Below are 23,423 nucleotides of genomic sequence, written 5' to 3'. Positions count from 1 at the left end.
CTCCCCTCGCCACGCCCCTTCCCCCGCGCGCGCGCGCGCGCGCCACCGCCCCGGCCGCGCCTTAAAGGGGACGCGCACGCGTGTGCGGGGGTGCGCGTGTGCGTGCACATGCGAGGGGGGTGCGCACAGATGCGTGCACAGATGTGCAGGGGGGTGCACACGCATGTGCACACACGAGGGGTGCACACGTGCCCGCGCACACGGGGGCGCGCACACGCATGCACACATGTGGGGGGGTGGACACATGCGTGTGCACACGCACGCATGCACAGACACGCGTGGGTGCACACGCGTGCACACACGGGAAGGGGTGCGTGCGTGAGAAGGGGCACAGGCGTGCACGCACACATGGAGGTACACGCGTGTGTACACACGTGTGGAGGGGCACATGTGCACATGGGGATGGATGCGTGTGCGCGCACACACGTGGAGGTGCGTGCACGTGCGGGTGGACACATGCATGCATGGACATGGGGATAGGCATGCAGGCAAGGGGAGCTGTATGTATGGGAATGCATGTGTACACAGGATCACTGGGGGCACTGGGAGAGGCATCACTGGGGGTACTGGGAGAGGGATCACTGGGGGCAGCTGCTGGGGGCACTGGGAGGGGAGCTGCTGGGGGCACTGGGAGGGGGATTGCTGGGGGTACTGGGAGGGAGCTGCTGGGGGCACTGGGAGGGGGATCACTGGGAGGGAGCTGCTGGGGGCACTGGGAGGGGGATCGCTGGGGGCACTGGGAGGGGATCACTGGGGGCACTGGGAGGGAGCTGATGGGACACTGGGAGAGGGATCACTGGGAGCGCTGTGAGGGGAACCACTGGGAGCACTGGGAGGGGGATCACTGGGGGTACTGGAAGGGGGATCACTGGGGGCACTGGGAGGGGGATCACTGGGAGGGAGCTGCTGGGGGCACTGGGAGGGGGATCACTGGGGGCACTGGGAGGGAGCTGCTGGGACACTGGGAGGGGGCTCGCTGGGGGCACTGGGAGGGGGATCACTGGGGGCACTGGGAGGGGGATCGCTGGGGGCACTGGGAGGGAGCTGATGGGGCACTGGGAGAGGGATCACTGGGAGCACTGGGAGGGGGATCGCTGGGAGCACTGGGAGGGGGAGCACTGGGAGCACTGGGAGGGGGATCGCTGGGGCCAGCCCAGAGGATGCTGGTGTGTCTGGACTGGGGGATGCTCCTGTATCACCCCACCGCACTGTCCATGTGGTGGTGCCAAGCTGGCCCCGCCCCCTGCACTGGCCCCACCCCTTGTGCCAACAGGCCAGGAGAGGATTGGCTGAAGCAGGAAGGGTGGGGCTGGGTGGGCGGAGCCTTTGGGTGACAGGTATATAAGGTGGGATGGGGTGGGAATGATCCAGTGCTGAGGTGGTGGCCTGGGCTGGAGGTGAGTGGGGATAGGGATGCTCCAGCTCCCCAGGAGGCTCCTGGCTGGAGATGTCCCCGGAGCACCAGGGTCGGGGGTGCCACCGCGGGTGCCCCTGACTCCCAGAGCCCTCGCTGCCCCCCGAGGGGCTGGGTGGAGGCGCAGCCCCCCGCAGCCGTGTCTCACCTTTGCTCCAGCGCTGACTCAGGGCCCCAGGCGCTGCCTTGCACAACGGCCGCGCTGGCAGGAGGACTCTGGTCCCAGCCAAAGGGCAGACACAGCCACAGCGGCCGTGCCAGAGCCGGGCGTGGGACGTGCTGGTGGGAAGGGGTCTCCTGGGGTGGAGGGGAGCTGGAGAGCCCGCGGCTGAATCCTCCCTCCCCGGCAGGCTGGACCACGCTCCTCGCGAAGATGGATTACGCCAAGTCCCTGAGCCTGCGCCTGGCTGCCCCCGTCTCCAAGTAAGTGCCGGGGAGCCCCTGTCCCCATGGTGGGGACACCAGAGCCACCCCTGCTTCAGCACCTCTCAGTGTCCCGAGTGGACGTGCTGCTCCCCGCTGAGACCTGGGTGGGGGCTGGCACCGCCCGGGGTGGGTGGTGGGGCTCAGGGCACCCCGCTCCCTCCATCCCTCCCCAGATGTGTCTCGGCGAGCGCCTCCATGACCCAGCAGCTGCTGTCGAGCCCGGCCCCGCGGCCCCAACCCTACCGCGTGTGCAACTGGGACCGCAGCCTGCGCAAGGGCATCATGGCGCAGAGCCTGGCCGAGCTGCTGCGCCAGGTGAGCTGGGGGCTGTCTGTCTGTCTGTCTGTCTGTCTGCCCCCCCCCCCACCTCGCTCACCCCCAGCACCCTCGCAGGCTCAGAGCGCCCTGCTCACCCCGGGACCCGTCTCTCTGGTGCTGGATGAGGACGGCACGGCGGTGGAGACGGAGGCTTTCTTCCGCACGCTGGAGGAGGGCACGGTGCTGATGGCCCTGAGCAAGGGGCAGACGTGGGCTGCTGCCAAGGTGGGTGCACCCCTGCGGGGCCAGAGCTGGGTCCATCCCATCTGCATCCCACGCTGGGAGAGGATGCTGGGCTGGGAGGTGCTCGGGATGCTGGGTGGGGTGGGAGCGGGGGTAACCCTGGTCCCGCTCTCCCCTAGACGCCTGGCTACCAGCTGAGCCTGTCCCGCAAGCCCCCTCGGAGGATTGACGTCGCCTGCGTCACTTTCGACCTCTACAAGACCAGCCCGCGGGACCTGGGCTGCCTCAATGTCAAAGCCACCCTCTACGGCACCTACAGCATGTCCTACGACCTGCGCTGCTACGGGGCCAGGCGCCTGGTGAAGTGAGTGCTGGGGGGGGGCTGGAGATGGCTCTGGGAGGGGGGATGCTGCAGTGGGGCACCAGTCCCCCTGCCCGTACCCTCGGAGGGACGCTGACCCCGTCCTCCCCGCCCAGGGAAGCCCTGCGCTGGACGCTCTTCACCATGCAGGCCACCGGCCACGTCCTGCTCGGCACCTCCTGCTACATGCAGCAGCTCCTGGATGCCACCGAGGAGCCCAAGGAGGCGGAGGGGGGCCCGGCCCTGCCCAGCATCCAGCACCGCAGCCCCCCAGCCCTGCCCCGCAGGAAGGCGCTGCAGTGAGGGGTGTGTGCCCTGTCCCCCCCCCTCCTTGTCACCCCCCCTGTCCCTGGGGGTCCCAGCACCCCGCTAGGTCAATGCCTGGGGGGGGGCTGCCCTGACACCCGGCACAGCCTCTCCTCGCACCCCGCTGGCTCTTCTCTGTCCTATCTCCTGCTCTGTAAATATATTTATTTAAGTAAATAAATAAATTAGCTGTGGCCTGTCTGCTTGCTGGGGGGTGGGAGGGCTCGGGGGGGGGCTCAGCCGCTTGCCCCACTTGGCACGCCGGGGCTGTGGTGCAAGAGCGTGCAAGGAGGGGACCTGTCGCAAGTGCTCCCCAAGGGACCTGCTGCCTTCGTCCTCCTGCCCCTCACCCCAGCGCCCCGGCTGGCACCCAGGGCCTGGCACCCCCCCCGAGCCCTGAGGAGGGGGGTGCAGAGGGGCTCCCACACCCCAAACCCACCTACCTGGGGCAGTCGGTTGCCCACGGTCCTGCTGGGACGCCCACTGTGCCCTTGGCACCCGCAGCAGGACTGGCACAGGGGGTACACCCCTCTTGCCCCGGGGGGGGTGTTTTAGCCCCCTGTGGACCCCAGTCTTGCACAACCCCAAGGGCTGGTGCTGCCCTGGCTGTGCCCCATGGGGATGCAAATGCCCCCCCAGCTCCGGGGGTACCAGCCCGGGGGAGAAACCAGAGCCTGGGGGACACTGGGTTACATCCCAGGGGGGACATAAGGACCCCGGCCCGGCTCCCTGGAATACAAGCCCTGCCAGCCAGGGTGGGCAAGCTGGGAGGGAGGGGAAGAGCCCACTGCCCACCCGTGCTATACTGGGAAGCACTGGGGAGACAAGAGGAGCTGCGCTCTGGGGGTGCTTAGGGGCACCCCCACCCCACCCTGTGATGTGCTGCAGGGACAGGGGACGCGTCTGCACTCACCTGGGGACCTGTCACAGGGCTCTGGGGCTCTGGCACGGGAACAGCAGAGGTGGCCAAGCCCTGGGCTGGGCTTGGGGCAGCACCTGGGGGCTTCATTAGCCCTGTAATTAACGAGCCACCAGCCCAGCAGCTGCATCCCCCCATGGCACAGCGGTGTGACAGCCGAGGGGTGTCAGGGGCACACAGGGATGCCGTGCTCTGCCTGTCCCTGTCACCCCGTGGCTACACACGCCTGATGTCCCCGTCCCCACCGCGATGCCCCTGACCCCACGGGGTGACGGTGGCCGTGCCAGCTCCTGCGGTGTCCCCCACCCGCACGCAGGCACCAGCCTGGCTTTCTTAGACATATTTATTTCTGTACACACTTATACACACGGTTCCAGGGTTGCTTCATCCTCGGCTTCAGTGCTGGCTCCTGCAGGGTCCGGTCTGTGTCTGGGGGCACCCACGCGCTCCCCAGGGTGCCCAGTGCCAAGCCCCACTGGGCCGTGCCCCCCATCCCTGTAGTGTCTACCTGGGGGCAGAGCCCCCCCTCTGCAGCTCCCTGGCTGGGCAGAGCCCTGCGCCTCCCCCCGTGCCTCAGTTTCCCTGCAGCATCAGGCTGTGGCAGGGGTGCCACATGCACCAGGGGGGCCACCCCCCCCACCAGCACCGCACTCCCCCCTCCACGGCCCTCGGCCTGCGTGGGACCCCCAATCCAGGGCAAACTTTGGGGACACCGGAGGGACCTCCTGATGCTGAAGCCGCCGTGGCGGAGCCTCCCGGGCACCCTCAACCACCCTGACCCCTGCAAGGCGGGGTGCTGGCATGGCTTCCCAGCCCCCCAGCCCCTGCGGCCCCCCGAGCGGTGGTGGGGGGCAACAGGGGGGCTTTACTTGACGTGCTCGGCGGCGTGGGAGGAGCAGTAATACTTCTTGTGGGCGATGAAGGTGGAGAGGCTGCTGAACTTGATGTTGCAGAGGCGGCAGTACCTGTGGTTGCCGTTGGGCACGGGGCCGGGCGCAGCCTTGGCCGGGGGGGTCTGCACCCCCCTGTCCGTGTAGGTGGGGGGCGTGGGGGGCTTGCGGACGGCTTCCCGCGGTGCCTCGGGGGCCGCGGGCGAAGCGGGGGGCCGGGGGCTGCCGCTGCCCTCCCGCCCCTCCTTGCCGTTGAAGCTGTCCCGGCGGAGGCGGGGGGCGGGGGGGCGCGGGGGCGACGCCGCGGGCAGCGGGGGCTCGGGCGTCCTGCGGGCACCGGGCGCCGGGCTGTCGGGGAGCCCCTGCCCGGCCGCCGCCGGCTTGGCCATGAAGAGCCCGTGGGCGTTACGGAAGTGCTCGAGGAGGTCGCCCTTGATGGCCCCGTTGAGGGGACAGTAGGGACAGGCGGTGAGGGGTCCCTTCGTCCCCGGGGGTGGCGGGGGACCCTTGGGGTGACGCTGCAGCGAGTCCGCCCCGGGGTAGGGGATGCCGGGGCTCCCCGCCGGGGCCGCCCGCATGCGCACGCCTTCGGGGTCCCCCTCGCCGGGGCTGCCGGGGCGACCCTTGAGGGGGGCGGGCATGGCCCCCTTCATCTTGTGGAGGTGCTCGAGGGTGCGGGGCTGCAGCGGGGTGGCCGGGCACTGGTACTTCTTGTGGGCCAGGTAGGCGTCGAGGCTGTGGAAGCTGATGTGGCAGGCGGTGCACTCGTGGTAGTCGGCCAAGGGCGGGAGCGGGGTGGGTTCGCCGTGTCGCCGCGGCTTCTTGCTCAGGTCGATGGGCCCGTCGCCATCCGGGCTGGAGCGGGGCGAGGGGGCAGCCCCCGGAGGAGGGTCAGGGGCCGGCGGCGGCTCGGGGGCCGGCGGGGGTTCGGCGGGGCGGCGAGAGGCGCCGTGGATCTCGTAGAGCTTGCGGCGTTTGCGGGTGCGGAGGGGCTGGGGCAGGAAGGGGGCTTTGGGGGCGGCGGGGCGGCGGAGCGGGGGGTCGTGGCGGGAGGCGCAGTAGAAACGCTTGTGCACCACGTAGGTCTCGTGGCGGCTGAAGCGGATGTTGCACGCTTCGCACAGCGTCTTGCTCGGGTCCTCGTCCCCCTCGTCCCCCACCGAGCTGCCGGGGCTCTGGCTGTCCTCGCTGCACCGCCCCGACCCCCCCTCCGCCTCGGGGGACCCCGCTTTGCCACCCACCTCCTCCGCTTTCACCTCCGCCGGGGCGGCCGGCGGCGTGGCATCCCGGCCGCTGTCCCCGTCGCCTGCCGGCGTCCCCTGCCCGTCACCCACCGGGGGGGACAGCAGCATCCCCGGGGTGGGGGGACCCTTGGGTGGCACGGGGGGGGCTTTGAGCTTGCGCGTCCCCGGGGGGCTGTCCTCGGCGAGGTGCCGGCTGGAGCAGTAGAGGCGCTTGTGCACGTAGTAGTTGTTGATGTTGTTGAAGGTGATCTCGCACTCGAAGCAAGTGGCACCCTTGGGCACCGGCGTGCCGGCGTAGACGGCGGGTGGCACCGCGCCGCCGTGGCCCTGCTTCAGCCGGCTGTGCACCAGCTCCGACATCTTCGCCAGGATCTCCGACGCCTGCGGCACCACGGCGGCTTCGTGGCTGAACACGTACTGCGGGAGGAAGACGGTGCCGCCGGCCGTGCCCGTCCCCGGCTCGCTGGGCACCGGGCTGGAGCCCGGCGTGGGGCTGGCCAGCTCCGACTTGACCTTGGCCGAGGGCAGGCTGCGGGGGGACGAGGTCCGGGAGCAGACGTCGGGGCTGCCGGCCCCGTGGCCGCTGCTTTTCGGTGCCTCCGCCTCGCTGGCCGGGCTGCCGGTGGGCTCCTCCTTGATGCAGACGGCGTCACCAGAGGAGGAAGAGGAGGAGGAGGAGGAAGAGGAGGATGGACCTTCTCCGTTCTGCGGCTGGGCAGGCGGTGAGAGCTTGGCGTCGGGGGGCGAGGCGGGCTGTGGTGGGGGGGACGCGGCGCCGTGCAGCACCACGTGCTGCGGCAGTGCCGGCAGCCCCTCGGGCAGGAACGGCGGCAGGCCGCACTTCCGCAGCGGCGCGTTGTTCGGCTGGCTCAGCCCTGCCCAGGGGAGACAGGCACCGGCGTCACCCCACGCACCCGTCCCCTGCCTCCCTCCCCGCAGCCCTCCGTGGCGATGCTCTGGCACACGTGCCCCCTCGCCGGCCGCGGCCCGCGGTACCCACCGGGAGCGAGGGGTTTGGCGGTGGGCAGCGCCGGTCCCGCTGAGTACACCTCTCCCTTGGAGCCTGGCTGGCAGATCATGTGGTTGGTGACCAGGTGGCTGTAGAGGATGTCCCTCGTGGTGGAGATGAAGCCGCAGCTGTGGCAGACGCCTGTGGGAACACGGTGCAGGGCTGAGCGGGCAGGACGGCACCCGGCGGGGCAGGGGGAGACACGCAGGGAGCAGGTCCCCATCCCCAGGCTGTGCTGGAGGGGACAGGGGTGTCCCCATGGGGATGCTGGGCGACGCTCACTCACCGTTCAGGGTGTCCGTGTGCACCTTCAGGTGACGCTCGCAGTTGGCTTTCGTGGTGAAGGCGGACAGGCAGATGAGGCAGACGAACGGCCGCTCTCCTGCAGGACGGACAGACGCCTCAGTGCCCAGGGAAGGGGGACAGGGACCCTGGGGACACCCCACAGGGCCAGCTGGGCCAGCCGGGAGGGCACTAGCTACGGGAAGCAGGCTGCCCCCTCCATCTTTACAGGGAAGACCTACAAGCAAGCTGCCCCAAACCAGTAACCCAGCTGGGGGGAGAACCTCATCTAACTGGTCACCATGCTGCAGCCCCTCCACCCAGCCAGCTCCTGGGGTCCCTGCACGCGGCTCGGTGTCCCCAGGCTGCAGCAGTGTGCCGTGCCATGCCGTGCCCTGCCGTGCCATACCGCTGTGGCTCCGCATGTGGATCTCCAGGGAGCTGGCGCTGGGGCAGCTCTTCTTGCACTGGGGGAAGGGGCAGACGCGCTCGTTGGGGTACGTCTCCTTGGGCTTCTCCTCCAGGGCGGGCGAGCCGGCGCTCTGCCGGCTGGCACAGTAGTACATCAGGTGGGCTTGCAGGTTGCGCTCGCTCCGGTACCAGATCCCACAGTCCTTGCACGGGAAGACGTCCTCTGTGGAGGGGAATCACAGCACCACAGGATGGTCAGGGTGGGAAGGGACCTCTGGAGATCATCTAGTGCAACCCTCTGCCAGAGCAGGGTCACCCACAGCACGTTGCACAGGGTCGTGTCCAGGCGGGTTTGAATATCTCCAGAGAAAGAGACTCCCCACCCTCCCTGGGCAGCCTGTGCCAGGGCTCTGCCACCCTCACAGTAAAGAAGTTCCTCCTCATATTCAGATGGAACTTCCAACGTTTCAGCTTGTGCCCATTGCCCTTTGTCCTGTCACTGGGCACCACTGAGAAGAGTCTGGTCCCCTCCTCTTGACACCCACCCCTAAGGTGTTTGTAAGTGTTGATAAGATCCCCCCTCAGTCTGCTCTTCTCCAGCTGAACAGCCCCAGCTCCCTCAGCCTCTCCTCATAGCAGAGATGCTCCAGCCCTCTGACCATCTTTGTAGCCCTTCGCTGGACTCTCTCCAGTAACTCCTTGTCTTTCTTGAACTGGGGGCCCAGAACTGCACACAGTTACTCCAGGTGTGGCCTCACCAGGGCCGTGTAGAGGGGCAGGAGAACCTCCCTTGACCTGCTGCCCACACTCTTCCTCATGTATCCCAGGACACCATTGGCCATCTTGGCCACATTGCCAGCTCATGGGGAACTTGGTGTCCACCACAACTCCCCAGATCAGCCCCCAGCCTGTACCGGTACACGGGACGGGATGAAGAAGGGACGTCCATCACTGATGTGACAGGCTGGGGACCCGCGGGCTGCCCCGTGCCCCCTCCCCGCACTCACTGTTGACCACGGCGGTGGCCAGGATGGCGGCCATGCCCGCCTGCTGCGGCAGCAGCTGGATGTCGGCGTGCAGCGCGGCCGGGTACGGCGAGTCCTCGGGCTCCGCTTTCACCCCGTGGTGGTTGGGGACGGCCGGTGGCTCCGCCACTACCATGGCACACACGGCCTCGGCCTCCCGCAGCGTCCGCGTCGTCCGGCACCACAGGGCATCATCTGGGGTGGGGGGGACATGGCAGGGGGCTGTGGTCAGCATGGACCCCCCAGACAAGCTCAGCTCTGCGTCACTGTCCCCCCTCCACCCCTGTCCCCGCTGCCCCGGTGCCTCCTCCCGGCCATGGCTGAGCCCCGGCCTGCCTGGAGATGGCGACGTGTGCCCGCGCCTGCCCGCCATGGCCGGGGCTCCGCTCCCTCCCGCACCCGGCTGGCACCGGGGCTCGCACCGAATCTCACAGCATCACAGAATCATTTTGGTTGGAAAGGACCTTTAACACCATCGAGTCCAACCGTTACCCCAGCCCTGCCAAGGCCACCACTAACCATGGCCCTCAGCACCACATCTACACGGCTTTTAAATCCCTCCAGGGATGGGGACTCCACCACTGCCCTGGGCAGCCTTGACAACCCTTTCCATGAAGAAATTGTCCCTGATCTCCAATCTAACCCTCCCCTGGCACAACTTGAGGCCGTTTCCTCTCGTTCCATCACTTGTTACCTGGGAGAAGAGACCGACCCCCCCTCGCTACACCCTCCTTTCAGGCAGTTGTAGAGAACGAGAAGGTCTCCCTTCAGCCTCCTTTTCTCCAGACTGAACCCCCCAGGTCCCTCAGCCGCTCCTCATCACACTTGTGCTCCAGATCCTTCACCAGCCCCGTTGCCCTTCTCTGGACTCGCTCCAGCACCTCAAGGTCTTTCTTGTCTTGAGGGGCCCAAAACTGCACCCAGGATTCGAGGTGCAGCCTCACCAGTGCCGAGCACAGGGGGACAATCCCTGCCCTAGTCCTGCTGGCCACACTGATGCTGACACAAGCCAGGATGCTGGTGGCCTTCTTGGCCACCTGGGCACACTGCTGGCTCATATTCAGCCACCACCAACCAACACCCCCAGGCCCTTTCCCACCAGGCACTTTCCAGCCCCTCTCCCCCAGCCTATAGTGGTGTGGGGGGTTTTTATGCCCCAAGGGCAGCACCTGGCACTTGTTGAACCTCACCCAGGTGGCATCTCCCCCCAGCTGAGTGCACTAACGCTCGCACCAATATTCCCACCACTCACTGCATGCTGGGACCCTCCTCATAGCCCCTGGCAGCTGGAGAGGACTGGGACAGGGGACGGACAGCGGTGGGTGATGGAGGAGCAGCCACTGCCCCAGCAGACGTGGGGGGGCCATGGGCACTGGTTGGGGTGGGCAGGCACTGGCAGCGGGCTGGGGGCACGGCTGGTGCAGGGGTGGCCAGGGCACGGGGACCCATCCCTCACCCAAGTGCCAGGGCAGCCATGCCTGGCCCCCCCCCGGGACCCCCCAGGACGCGTGGCACGGGTACCAACCCTTCCTGTAGATCACAGCGTTGGCATCGGGCTCTCCAGGCACGAGGGGCAGCCGGGACAGCCAGCAGCTCTCGTCCCCCAGCACCAGCGTCACGGGCGGGTTCTGCAGAGGGCAGGGAGAGGGGGTGAGCACCGCTCCCTGAAACGGGCCTGGACGGGGGGTCCCGGTGCTCCCCGCTCAGCCCGCACCCAGCTCTGCCTTCATGCATCTCTAATGAATATTAATGAGCAGGAAGGGGGGGGTTAATCTGCCTGATCCTCCGATGGCTGCCGCGGTAACGATATGAAATCTAATTATTCGTCCCAATATTTCCAAACCCTCCGACTCAGCCTGACAGTCGCAGCCGCTTGAGGCCTTATCACGGCCAGAAGCCAAGTGCTGACGGCGCGATAAACCCCACATGCGTGTGCAGGCGCTTGCACACGCGTGTGCACACGCAGCTCTGGGAACCCGCCTGCCCCTGTGGGAAATGGGGCTACGGGCTTAGGAACCCCCCCTGCACGGGACGCGGGGACGGGTGCTGCTGGTGGCACGTGGGCTGAGCCCCCTTGGGACCGCGGTGGCACCTCCGTGTCCCACGCGTGGAGGGACCTGTGGGTACCCCCCACTGCAGGGAGGCCCCTGCGACGTCTGGGCACCCTGCAGCACCCCAGGATGCTCCCAGCACCCCGTGTCACCCGCCCCGGCTCCCCTCGGCGGCCCCTGTGGCGAGCTCTTCCTTGTTCTCCCTGGAACAAAGAGGTCAGTGTCTCTGCTCCGCACCGGCCCGATAACCATCGGAAACCCTATCTGCTCCGCATCCGCCGGGACGGCGTTCCGGGGGCGGCCCTGCACCCTCGCTGTCCCCGCCGGGGCTGGGCAGCTGGGGGGGACACGGGGCAGGGATAGAGTGGGGACACAGCCAGGGGTGAGCTGGCACATGGGGCTCTGTCACTTGGCACCCCCAGGCTGGTGCTGCCCGAAGGTTTGTGCACCCTCCCGAGCAAGGCTGGTTTTGGGGGAGCCTCGTGGGACCAGCTGGGGGGCAGACAGGCACCTTCTTCCTCCTCCTCCTCGTCCTCCTCCTCCTCCATCAGTGCAGTGATGGGCACACCTCCATGCCACAGAGGTGTTAAAGCCACCCAGTGCTCCCAGTTCCCACTAAAACCCCAGGCTGGGATAATCTCCGGCATGGAGATGGAGAGCAGAGCCAGGCAGGATTTGGGGGAGACCCCCTGCGTCCCCCCCACCGCCGCCAGCAACAAAGACGAAGGGACCCGAGGGCGACAGCCCGTATCAGGGATGGGGCTGCGATTCCTTCCTCGCTTCCCCGAGCAGAGATAGGGAGGGAGGCGAGCGGCAGAGGAGAGAGCAGGGCTGGGAATCATCAGCCGGGCTCGATAAGGGAGCTGCTGAAATGGGAGCAAAAATATTTAGACAATAAATGAAGTATCAGAAAAAAGCCGCGCATATCTTTAAGAAATCAATCATCCTGTACCGGGTGTCTGGACACACGGCGCCAACCGGGAGATAGGGAGCCAAACTGGGCAGATAAGGGTTAATCAAGGATTTAATTCGGCAAAGATAAACGGGCCTGAGCTAAAAAAAAAAAAAGAAGAAAAAAGAGCGAGGAAGAGAGGAGGAGGAGGAGGAGGAGGTGGTGGGGATGGAGCCTGGGATTCTCTGGCCTCGAAGACCCTGGGCTGGAGCTGCCCGGCGTGGCTCTGGGGGATGCTGGGGGAAGGCTGTGGGGATCCAGCACTTACCACACACCCACGTGCACACAGACACCCCGCCACGTGCACCCCCTGCACCCCCAGGCGCACCCCTGCACCCCCAACGGCACGTGCCTGCCACCGACAGCCACCACCCCGCTCCCCAGGCACAACCGGAGTCCCCCCGAGAGCAAATTTGGGGTGGGAAGCGCAGGTCCCATCTCCTCTGCGAGCACACACGTGCCACTGAGCAGCCTGTGTGCAGGAGGGGACAGGAGGGGACGGCCAGCATCCCGTCCCCCTGCGATGCCCTGACCTCGGGGCGATGGGCAGCGTATGGCCGCAAAACCTCCTGGGCACCCAAACCGGGCAATTCCCAGGGGGTCGGGAGCTCAGGGCAGGGAAAATCCCTCCCAAACTGACTCTTCTCCCCAAACAACTCATTTCCTCGGGCCTTTCCCCCCGCTGTCCCCGGCAGCGTCGCTCCTTACCGTCTCGCTGTGCCCCGGTGACGCCGGCTCGCTGTGGATGCTGCCCTGGAAGGGTCCCCAGGAGAAGCCCTCGGGGAGGCTCCTGCGGGTTCGCACCCGCCTCTCCCCGTCCTGCATGGCCAGCTCCAGCTCATCTGTGGGGACACGTCACAGCATCAGCACCATGTCCCCAGCTCATGGTGGGCACCCACTTGGAACAGAGAGCTGCTGGTGGGTGCTGCATGTCCATGGTGGGTGGGTGGGTGGCATCCAGCTGCTCGTTGGGGGGGTCTGGGCATGGCCTGGGGGGTCCAGGCATGGCACAGGGGGTCCAGGCACAGCATGGGGGGTCCGGGCACGGCCCGGGGGGTCTGGGCACGGCCCAGCGGTGGAGCGGAAGAAGCATTTCCCATCCCCGCACCCAAAGTCGCAGCAGCTTCAGGGCTTTAATGGCTTTGATTATCTGATAAGCCTCTGGTTTAATGGGTTAGATAATGTGTTAATACGCTATGAAGGCTGCTCTAAAAATGTTTTAACTGTGCCTTTGTCTTTCGGAGCGCAGATAAGATGGCAGGTAACCAATACGCGGATGGATGAGCGCTGGCTGCCCCTCGGGAAGGGGCCAGACGCTGCACCCCAAAAAACAAGATGCTCCTCGAAGATGGCAAGTGACCCATCGGCGAGGCAGGGTGCCCAGGGCACCCTGGGAGGGCCCCCAGGGCAGCAGTGGGGTCCCGGGGAGCCCCCCTAAAGCCCCCGGAGCTCCGTCCTTCGAGGGCAGCCGCAGCAGGTGCCCGGGTCCCGCGGGCAGGGAGGAGGCTGTGCTCGTTTGAAGGCAGAATTGCTTTCCGAGCTGGAAGCGCAGGAGGATAAAGCGATCCCATGGCTGCGGAGATTGAAATCTGATGTGTTTATTAGCCAGGCTGACATCTGGATCCTCTTGGCGCCGGGGTGAGTTAAGGTGAGTGACTGGAAGCGCCGGGTGGCGGCACCCGTGATCACCCGGGTCCCACCATTGCTCGTGGGTCCCCTCCAACTGCCGAGGAAGCAGCTCTGAGTGTGTCCCAGGGGAGCAGCTGCTGGGAGATGGGCTGGAGACGGGGTCTGCAGAAGTCCCCGAGGTCTTTGGGGTCACGAGCCTGGTCCCCATGCTCAGGAACATGCCACCCTTTGTCCCCTTCGACCTGGCAGCCCCCGGCACACTCAGAGAGCCACCGTGGCTGCGGGCATCCTGTCTCCGTTTCCAGCTGGGATTTTATCCCCAGCGAAGTGGTTTTGGGAGCAAGCATGGTGCTGGCTCTGCCCACCCCGCATCCCTGCCATCCTCCCACCCCGCATCCCTGGCACCCCCCTGCTCATGTCCCCACTGCCTCCATCTCAGGACAGGGAGGAGGAGGAGGGCTGGGGCCTTTGAGGAGCAGATGGGATTTATTCCCCGGCATGAAGCGATGCTGAGGAGGAGCAGCAGCAGCCCCTCGCCCGGCTGGTCCTTCCTGTGAGGGACCTAGGGGGCAGGTAGGGAGCAGAGCCACCGGGCAGGATGCGGCCATCAGCGGGGCCTCGGGGCTGAGCGAGGCAGCTGGACCCTCGCAGGGTGCCTGTTGCTCTGCGATTCCAACATCCAGCTCCTGTCTGACTCCCAACATGCTGCCGGGGTGCCTGACTCCCTCCAGCCCCTCCATCGGGGTCCCACCATCCCCAGGGTGCCGGTCCTCACCCCTCCGGCTCCAGGGAGGGGACAGCAAACCCCCAAACCCCCAGGAGGGGACAGCAAACCCCCAAACCCCCACGACAGCCCCTCTGGCTTTGCCACTCTGTGTAGCCTGGCTGCTTTCGGGGAACAGAGCCCAACTGCCACCTCCCCCCTCTGTGCCCCCCCCTTTTTGCCCCCCCTTCCCCCCGTCTCACTGGTAATCAGCGGCGTTTGGGTCAGGAGACCATGTCTCCAAGATAAGAGCGTTCCCCTGACACTTCCCATGTCAGAGCACTTCATCTTCTGTGTATCAATCCCCAGCAGAGAAAACACGCAGGCGCTGATAAAGAGAAAACCGTTCCAGAGAGGGGGACAAAAATAGTGTTGCCGGAGCCGGCCCCACTCCCCGCCAGCGCCCGGTGGCCACGGCACCGGCCCAATCTGCCCGTGTCACCCCAAAAATAGGGTGGTGAACCCCAGCCGGCGGTGCCGAGCGGCTCTGAACCTCTTCACCAGCGGAGGGTCAGGTTGGACATCAGGAAGCATTTCTTCTCAGCAAGGGTCATTAGCCATTGGAAGGGGCTGCCCAGGGAGGTGGTGGAGTCCCCATCTCTGGAGGGGTTTAAGAAAAGCCTGGACATGGCACTTAGTGCCACGGTCTAGTTGCCATGGTGGTGTCAGGGCAACGGTTGGACTCGATGAGCCCAGAGGGCTCTTCCAACCTGGTTGATTCTGGGATTCTGTGACTTGGGAGCAAAGCCCAAAGTGGAGACAAAGCCCACGGGGGGACAACCACGCAGCAGGGAGAAATCAATCCCCATCCCCGCGCTCCGACGGCGCCTGACTCTGCCACATCGCCCTCCCTGCAACCTGGGGAGGTGGGGAAGAGCCGGTGCCGGCCCGGGGGGTCCTGGGTGACCCCCCAGCAGCCTCCCCAGCGAGAAGCAAAGCCCATGGGCGCGGGTCCCCTCCCTGCGGGATCCCCCCGGCAGGTGAACACCACCCTGGGTATCTCACGCGGCCATCGGGCGCCCCACCTTTATCGCAGGAGGGTTTATCTCCCAGATCATTAACCAGGGACCTGGCTGTTTGCTTTGGGTCGCAAAGGAAAGCGGCAGAAAGGAAGGAAGGAAGGAAGGAAGGAAGGAGGGGAAAAAGCCCCCTGTGAGCTGGGGGCACCTGCTCGGCGCGGCACGGACCCCATTGCTCTGCCCACTGCCAAAACACGGGGTGCTGCTCCCTGCCCCCGGGGCCGCCTGCTCGCCCCACGCTGCGCCTCACCTTATCTCCCCATCGAGAGATTTCAAAGAAATAGGCTGAGCTGTGCCGGAGAGCAAAGATTAATCCTGTCATCGCACCCCAGCCACACGTCGGGCAATCAATGGCTGAGAAGGCACAGCGGGGACCTGGGTGGGCACACGGGGAGGGACGGAGCCTGTGGGGTTGCACGGTGCCAGCAAGGCATCGCCGTGCTCCATGGCTGCATCTTCCTCCAGCACGGAGGTGACTGCAGGAGTGGGGTGGGATGAACTTCTGCAAGAGCCCATCTGCAAGGTGACCCACGGCATCCTTATGGCCGGGGAAATAAATAGCGTGGACGGGCGAGGATGCACCGAGCCGGGCTGGCTCCTGGATGCTCTGGAGATGCAGCTGCATCTTCCCCTGCAGGAGTGAGCAGGAGGGAAGGGCAGAGGGTGCCTGGGCAGCCCTGAGCAAACCCACTCATCCCATCCCCATCTCCATCCCCATCCCGAGCAGCTCCCCTCACCCCAACCATATCCAACTATAATCGAGTCCAAATGAACCAGCTCTGCCCCTCGACAGGGATCCAGGCTCAGAGATCCCGGAGTGTTTGCAGCTGCCTGGCTACTATCTGGATAAATACTGCTATCGGGGTGTCACGGGACCGCGTCCCAACATCAGCCATGCTGTGAGTTGCTCCTATTAATACAGCACCCTGTGCCTGGCCCCGGGGGCTGAAAGCTGGGTACAAGCCCTGAATGAGCACCAGTGATGCCAAGCCTGGGGGAAACGGGGATAAACTGGGGGTTCCCAGCACATGTGGGATGTCCCCGTGGCATGGGAAGCCCCAAAGGGGAGGGAGGATGGATGGCTCCATCCATCCCTCCCTCCATCGGTACCCAACCTCCCGGCGCTCTCCGGCTCCCACCCGGGGAAAGCTGAGCCGGAGAAGCCCCGGCAGCCCCGGCCCGGCCCCAGCTGCTGTTTTTAGAAGCGACGAGCGCGCGGCGGAAGGAATAAATCCTGACAACTCAACTAGCGCAATGATGTGATGGCACCGCTCCGATAAGATGGAGGGAGCCGATTGGGAAGAGTCTTAAGCTGTGAACACGCAGCATCTCCGCTCTTCACCTCCGCTCACAAAGGGAAATCTCTCCAAAGGGGCTAAGGAGATTATCCCAGCTTTGCCGTCCCGGGTGCTCGAGTAATCAGGGCAGCCTTGGGGACGACAACGGAGCCAGGAGGGTTTAAATCCGAGCCTTGCTGGGCTGCGCCTGCTTGGGCTCAGCCTGGCCTTGCTCTGGTTCAGCTGCCCTGGACCAAGAAGGGACGGTCATGGGCGAGCTGGGCTGCTGCTGGCGTTGCCCCCCCAAGCTCTGGGGTGCAGGGCGGCACCCCGCTGCCCTGTGCAGATTTCTGCCTTTATCGCTCTGCCCATCGCTTGCAATTTATTGATTTTTTTTTTTTTTTTTTGACAGAGTACAACAGCAAATCTTTTATCGGGCTGAACCCTGCCCCGGGTTAATGGAGGAGCTGTGACCTACCCCGGAGAGCAGAGCGGGAGGGGGGGGGCCATGGGTGAGGGCACCCAGGAGGTGCTGCACCCCAAAAAGGGCCAGGCACCCCGCTCGGCAGCTGCGGCGCACAGCTGGCAGGCACGGGGGACAGGGCGGGCACCGGCCGTGCCACGCGGCGCCCGGGGATCGCCCTTCCCTCCCCACGCTGCCCTGCCCCAGCAGGATGCGGCCCGATAAGCCTCCCCGGGGACGTTTGCCTTCGGGGTGTTGCTGTGTCCTGCCGGGATGTAGCCCCGAGGGGGGTCTCCATCCCTGGGGAGGGGGGGTCCCTGTCCTGGGAAATACAGGGGAGCTGTGCCTGCGGGGAGGGGGACAGGAATAAACACCAGGAATAACGTCAGAAAGCGCTCAGGGAGCGGGGGAAGAAGGAAAACTTCCCAGTTCCCCCAGTGCTGCCAGACCCCTGTGCCAGTGACCCCCCGCCCCTGCTCTGTACCCGCTCCCGGGGCTGTGGGGACCCCCCTGCGGGCAGGGGTGCACAGGGGGGCAGGAAGGGGCCCCCGGAGCCGATGCGGAGGGCAGAAACCCCTCCAGAAAAGGGAAGGGGACACGGGGGGGCTGCTGCCGCAGCGCCGGGCAGTGCCTGTCTGGGGGGGTCAGGGGATCCCCGGGGGGGCAGCGCCCTGAAGGAGGAGGGGAGCGGGAGCCCCGCTTCGCACCAAGCCCCAAAACCCACCGGTGCTCACATCCAGCCCGGGGCAGAGCGGCAAGACGGCAGGGATTGACAGCTGTCAGTCACCACGAGCACCCTCCGGGCTCTCACCCTGAGTGCACAAGACATTTCTCTCCTTCCCAAGGGAAAATGAAACGGTAGACAGGGACAGAGTGGCGGACGCTGCCTGCACGTCTCAACAGCCCTCGGCGCTGCCTCACACAGGGGTGTCCCTACACCCCAGCAGTGCCCCCAGACCAGCCTGAGCATCCCTCCACCCCAGCAGTGTCCCCAACCTGGTCTGAGCATCCTTCCACTCAGCAACGTCCCCACACCAGTCCGAGCATCCCTTCACCCCACCAACGTCCCCAAACCAGTCTGAGCATCGCTTCACCCCACCAACGTCCCCAAACCAGTCTGAGCATCCCTTCACCCCACCTGACAGTGTCCCCACACCAGTCCGAGCATCCCTTCACCCCATCAATGTCCCCAAACCAATCTGAGCACCCCTCCACCTGGCAGTGCCCCCACACAGAGACTGAACTGAGGGCAGGGACCTGTGGGTACAGACCCCAGCGGGGACAGGGTCCCCTTTAATGTCCCCAGTCCAGGACAGGTACCACCACCCCTGTTGGGACCATCCCCAGCCTGATGCCAAACATCCCACTGCCTTCAGTGCCAGCTTTGCCAGACACATGCCAGGGCGGGGGGGGGGTTCAGGGCGCTGGGGGACCCCCGACTAGGGGGGCTACTGCCCCGAACCCCAACTTCTCCCCATCCCCTCGCAATCTAACCCAAACACAACGATCCGCTGCCCAACCCGGCTCCCAGCGATAAAAAGAAATAGCTGGAATAATTTTTCCCACCCCCACGTCTCAGGGCGGAGGGGAAGGGGGAGACGCGGCGCGGGGCTGGCCATCCGGCCGAGCCGTCCCTCCTCGCCGTGCCCTGCTCGCCCCGATAATAAACCTTGAGGTTTGCAGACAAACTCCGGGCAGCCGGAGATTATTCAGGCAGGAGTCGCGGCGCAGATAAACACAACCGAAGGCGAAGAGGAAGGGGGAGGCGGCGGGGAGACAAAAAAAAAGTTTGCAGTTTTAATTAGATGCATCAAAAAACCCCAAGAAGTTGCTCTGTCCCATCCCGATACCCCACAAACAGGACTGGTGGCAAGGATGGATTTGGGGTTCCTGGTCAATCCTAGGAGAGGTGGACCTGTGCCATGCTCCATAATTAACCCTGAGCCATCGTTACCGCCCAGGAGCAATTAACTAAACCCCAAACAGACAAGCTGGGGCTCAGCAAGGTGGAAATGCTGGTGGAGACCCAAAGAGTGAAGCTGATGTAGGGAAGGGGGTGAGGAGCCCCCCGGGAGCGACCGCTGCTGTTTCAGGGAGAGGGGTGGGACGCAGCCGGGGCAGGGGACAGGGCAAAAGCCACCCTGGGTTTGGCCCCGTCTGCTCCATCCCTTCCCTATCAGTGTCCCCACAGGGACAAAAGCAAAAAGCTTCACCCCACTCTGCAGAAAGGCGAACGCTGGCCGGGGCTTCCCAGGGGGGCAGGATCCCTCGTGGGGATTCTCCAGTGTCTCGTACTGCGTTTGGGCAGCCCGTCCCTCTGTTTCCCCATCCCAACACCATGTTTTGGGAAAAGCTCCAACAAATTTCACCTTATCCCTCCAGGAAAACTGGCCCAACACAGTGAGGTTGGCTGGGCAGCGATGGGGTGGGAGGGGACAGCCCTGGGAGGGGACCTGGAGGCTGCGGGTGCTCCCGAAAGTCTCCTGCTCCAGAGCCAAAAAAAAAAAAAAGAGTGGGAAAGGTGGAAAGCCGGGGCATGGCAGGGAGCTGCTGGTGGGGCTGTGGGGGAAGGGTTTGGGGGAATTTGGGGTGGTTTGGGGGAATCTGGGGAGGATGGACATCCCCTCTCCAGCCCCACCAGAGGATGAAGTGGCTGGCACAAGCGGGCACGAAGCGTGGCCACGATCCCTCCCGGGATCCCTCCGGGGAGCAGAACCAAGCCGGGGTGTCCCAAGTGGAGGATCACAGCCTCCAGCTCCCGGGGATCTGCGTATCAGCCCCCTCCAGCGAACAAGGTCAGTTCAAAGATAAAACAAAACCCTCCTTCTCCCTCACCGGCACGCGGAGCCCCATGGCGAGGTCCCAGTACGGCACGTCCCCGCGCTGCCAAGCCTCTGGCACCGCCGTGCACCCAGCGGGCAGCGCTTTTGCACACCCAGAGGGCAAAGCCATGGGGGGGATTAGCCCCACAGCCCCCCAAAAAGGCCCAGGGGAAGGCGAGACCTCACATACATGAACAAAGGCGCCCGGAGCAGCCCGCTTGCCCCCCCGCCTCACCGCATCGCATCTTTGCGGCTGCCATTGCTGACATACGGCGGATCCTGCCAGATAAAAAAAGAAAATTCAGGCTGCTCAGAGTTTCCCTTTTCGCCAGCTCCATCCCTGATAAGTGCAGAGCCTGCAGAGCGGCTGATAGACGGGCTATCGCGGCGGTTGGTGCGAAAGGAACACCCTATCACTGCAGCATCGCCGGACCGCCATCAACTCCCAGCCACACAGAAATTAATACCACTCCAATTACCAGAATAGAGATGGGCTGGGAGAAGGCGATAATAAAATCTCTTTTACATAAAGAATGCAAATAACCCGCTCCGGCAAGGGAAAGGGGGGAAGGGGAGGCATGGCCGGAGCCCAGGCTTCGTAGGCCGGAGCCGAGGCTTCGTAGGCCGGAGCCGCCCGGCCTGCCAGCACACGGGGCTGTGCGGTGCCGTGACCCCGGGGACACCCACAGGTTTGGCACTGCAGCCCCCTCCCGCCCCGCACCGCGATGCCGGGGGCAAAGGGCCGGGGAGCAGATAAGAAGGAGCCGGGGGTGGCTTCGCAGCTCCTTCCTGCCCGGCACGCAGGAAGGGCCGGGATATCAGCGCGGCCAGCGAGCGCTTCCCCTCGGATGGGGCGGGCAGGGGAGCGGGGCCGTGGCTCCTCGCCGGGCCCTGGGGATGTCGGCAGCTGTGGGAGCATGTGCGCTGGCAGCTGGCATTTCCCAGGGCTCCTCCATCGCCCAGCCCACGTGGGTGGCCCTGGGGACACCACGGGGACCCCCCCCGCTGCATCCATCACTGAAAGGAGATCGCTGCCCGGCACCGGGGTCACCCCTTTGGGGCTGCTCCGAAATCAGACCCACCAGCATCGCCCATCCGGGAGAAGCGGGTTGTGGGCAGGGGCTGGCAGCACCAGTATAGCCCCAAACGTGGCACACCCACCCTTGGGGGTCACGGCTGCCCCCAGTCCCGTCCCCGTCCGCCCGTCGGGTGCCATCCCCAGCAGACACGTGCCCACAAACCCAATCTGGGTGGAGGAGCCCCAAGAGTAGCCCCATCGGCGGGTCGGTTTGGAGATAGTGGGGCGATAGGGCGCAGGGCGATAGGGCGCGGGGCACCCGCACGGCACACGCCTGGCCCTGCCGCGCTGCCAGGGTGCGGAGATGCCGAGGGGGAGATAGACGGCTGCCTTCGCTCCTTGGGGTTTTGATAACCATCGCGAAACCGCGCGAGCGTCGCTCTTGTGGTTGCCAGGATGTTTGTGAAGTGCCCTCGCGAGACGCAGGACGGGGTCCAAACCCTCCTCGTGCTGGGGAGCACGGTGCCAGCCACGGTGCCAGCATCCCCACCACTCCTGGATCATTTTTTATGGTTGTGGGGGACCACAACCATCACCTCGTACCTCTACTCCCAGCAGAAGTGCTGGTATTTGCAGCCTGCCCAGCCCCCAGTGCTCCCAGTCCTCCTCATACTGGTTTTTGCAGGTGGTGAATGCTGGGGGGGCTGCTCCGGTTGCTCCCACCCGCGGTCCGGCCGGGAAGCCGGGATGGAGCGGGACGATCGGCCGCGCACCGGGGACTCACCTGGCCCATTCCAGGCGTCTGGCTCCAGCGGGTTTTCTCCAGGATCTGGCTTCTCCAGCTCCTTGGGACTCTCCGGGCTGTCTCTGGACTCTGCAGCAGGAGAGGGAAGGCAGCAGCTCACACATGAGGAATTTCAGAGGTGGCATTCCGGGGCCGGGATGCAGGTGGGGTCACCCTCGAGGATGCCAAGCATCCCCCTCGAAACCTCCGTACCCAGAACCCCCCATTGCCCATCCCCTGCACCCCACACAATGACCCATAATGACAGCCAAGACCCCCTGGGGATTTCCAGGGGCACCCACCTCCCAGCCCCCAAAACCCCTCCGCACCTCTCCCATCCCACCCCGCGTCACCCCGCTTCCCCCATCCCGGCTCTATTTGTGGCGTATTCATAGCAACTCGCTAACAATTATTTTCTCCATTAACCGCTGCTGGAGATGCAGCTGATAAGGCCCTATCTGCATATGACAGTGTGGAAGATTAGCGCCCAAAGTACATGTTTGCCTTGGCGTCCCGGGCGGATAAACCAGCGCGGAGCCCAATCGATCGGCGCCGGAGCGAACGCCCAGCGGTGACGTCACCGGCATTGGAGATTATTAATACAGGTGATAAGCGGAATGATTAACATCAAATAAATCAATCACCGGGTATAAAAGTCCTATTATTTTTGGCTATAAATCAAAGTGCCTGGCATATCGATTTTTATCCATCGCGCTGAAAGCTTTAGTGGCCGTTATTGCTGCTCGGCGTTATCTCTGCTATCACCTTTTTATCGAGGCAGGCTAGTGCCAGGTGCAGCTCCGCGCCCAGGCTCCCGGCTCCCTTGCCCCCAGCCCGGCTCCCCCAGCAGATAACTTTTACCGAGCAAAGTTTGCCGCTGAACCCTCCCTCCCCGGCTATCGGGGTGCTGGTGGGGATCCCCCCCCCCCCCAGCTTTCCCGGTGTTGGCTGGTGTGGTTTTGGGGGACGCTTGATGAAGGCAGCGGGTGCTCGCCGGGGACCGGCCGGCTCCATTAGCCGGCGCAGCCTTGCCCCGCCGTGGTTATCTCAAAGGGCACTGCAAACATTAACTGATTGGGATTTGCCCCCACCTCCACAGGAAGGAACTTAAAGGATATCTGGGGACTGTTTCAGCCCGGCCCTGAAAAGCAGCCACCTCTGGGGTGGGGCACGGCACGGCGTGGCGGCAGGCAGGCGGCGGCGTGGGCAGGAAGCAGGCGGTGATGGCCATGTCCCCCCATCCCCATGCATGGCACTGCCAGTGCCACCACCTGCAGCTGCGGTGGCTGCTTTGCACCCTGGGGGGGTCACTTTGCACCCCAAGGGGTGACTCTGCATCCCAAGGAGGGTCACTTCGCACCCTGGGGCATCATTTTGTACCCCAAGGGGTGACTCTGCATCCCAAGAGGGGTCACTTTGCACCCCAAGGGGTGACTCTGCATCCTAAGGGGGGGTCACTTTGCACCCTGGGGCATCATTGTGCACCCCAAGGGGTGACTCTGCATCCCAAGGGGGGGTGGTCACTTTGCACCCTGGGGCATCATTGTGCACCCCAAGGGGTGACTCTGCGTCCCAAGGGGGGTCACTTTGCACCCTGGGGCATCATTGTGCACCCCAAGGGGTGACTCTGCATCCTAAGGGGGGGTCACTTTGCACCCTGGGGCATCACTTTGCACCCCAAGGGGTGACTCTGCATCCTAAGGGGGGGTCACTTTGCACCCTGGGGCATCATTGTGCACCCCAAGGGGTGACTCTGCATCCCAAGGGGGGTCACTTTGCACCCCAGGGCATCATTTTGCACCCCAAGGGGTGACTCTGCACCCCAAGGGGGGTCACTTTGCACCCTGGGGCATCATT

At 65.1% G+C, this 23,423-nt stretch overlaps 2 protein-coding genes across 2 annotated transcripts in view; one reads left to right on the top strand and one right to left on the bottom strand.

The window, feature by feature from the left end:
• The first annotated feature begins 356 nt into the window (after positions 1 to 356).
• On the top strand, positions 357 to 3,202 carry CIDEC (cell death inducing DFFA like effector c). The gene is made up of 6 exons (XM_068411479.1): positions 357 to 432; positions 1,765 to 1,837; positions 2,014 to 2,155; positions 2,234 to 2,383; positions 2,521 to 2,705; positions 2,819 to 3,202. The coding sequence occupies exons 2-6, from the start codon at positions 1,788 to 1,790 to the stop codon at positions 3,003 to 3,005; spliced, it is 714 nt and encodes a 237-aa protein (XP_068267580.1). The 5' UTR covers positions 357 to 432; positions 1,765 to 1,787; the 3' UTR covers positions 3,006 to 3,202.
• A 1,071-nt stretch (positions 3,203 to 4,273) lies between these two features.
• Positions 4,274 to 23,423, bottom strand: part of ZFPM1 (zinc finger protein, FOG family member 1) — a 35,388-nt gene continuing 16,238 nt past the window's right edge. Inside the window, exons 3-10 of the mRNA XM_068411468.1 lie at positions 21,567 to 21,656; positions 12,500 to 12,633; positions 10,314 to 10,416; positions 8,771 to 8,983; positions 7,762 to 7,986; positions 7,357 to 7,452; positions 7,062 to 7,211; positions 4,274 to 6,936 (exon numbers count right to left, since the gene is read on the bottom strand). Of these exons, the coding sequence (XP_068267569.1) occupies positions 4,793 to 6,936; positions 7,062 to 7,211; positions 7,357 to 7,452; positions 7,762 to 7,986; positions 8,771 to 8,983; positions 10,314 to 10,416; positions 12,500 to 12,633; positions 21,567 to 21,656 (3,155 nt within the window). The 3' untranslated portion in view covers positions 4,274 to 4,792. The remainder of the gene's footprint in view (positions 6,937 to 7,061; positions 7,212 to 7,356; positions 7,453 to 7,761; positions 7,987 to 8,770; positions 8,984 to 10,313; positions 10,417 to 12,499; positions 12,634 to 21,566; positions 21,657 to 23,423) is intronic.

Source organism: Nyctibius grandis, chromosome 12, assembly GCF_013368605.1.
Source record: "Nyctibius grandis isolate bNycGra1 chromosome 12, bNycGra1.pri, whole genome shotgun sequence".
Classification (NCBI taxonomy): Eukaryota; Metazoa; Chordata; class Aves; order Nyctibiiformes; family Nyctibiidae; genus Nyctibius; species Nyctibius grandis.
This window is presented reverse-complemented; position numbering and strand designations above follow the sequence as displayed.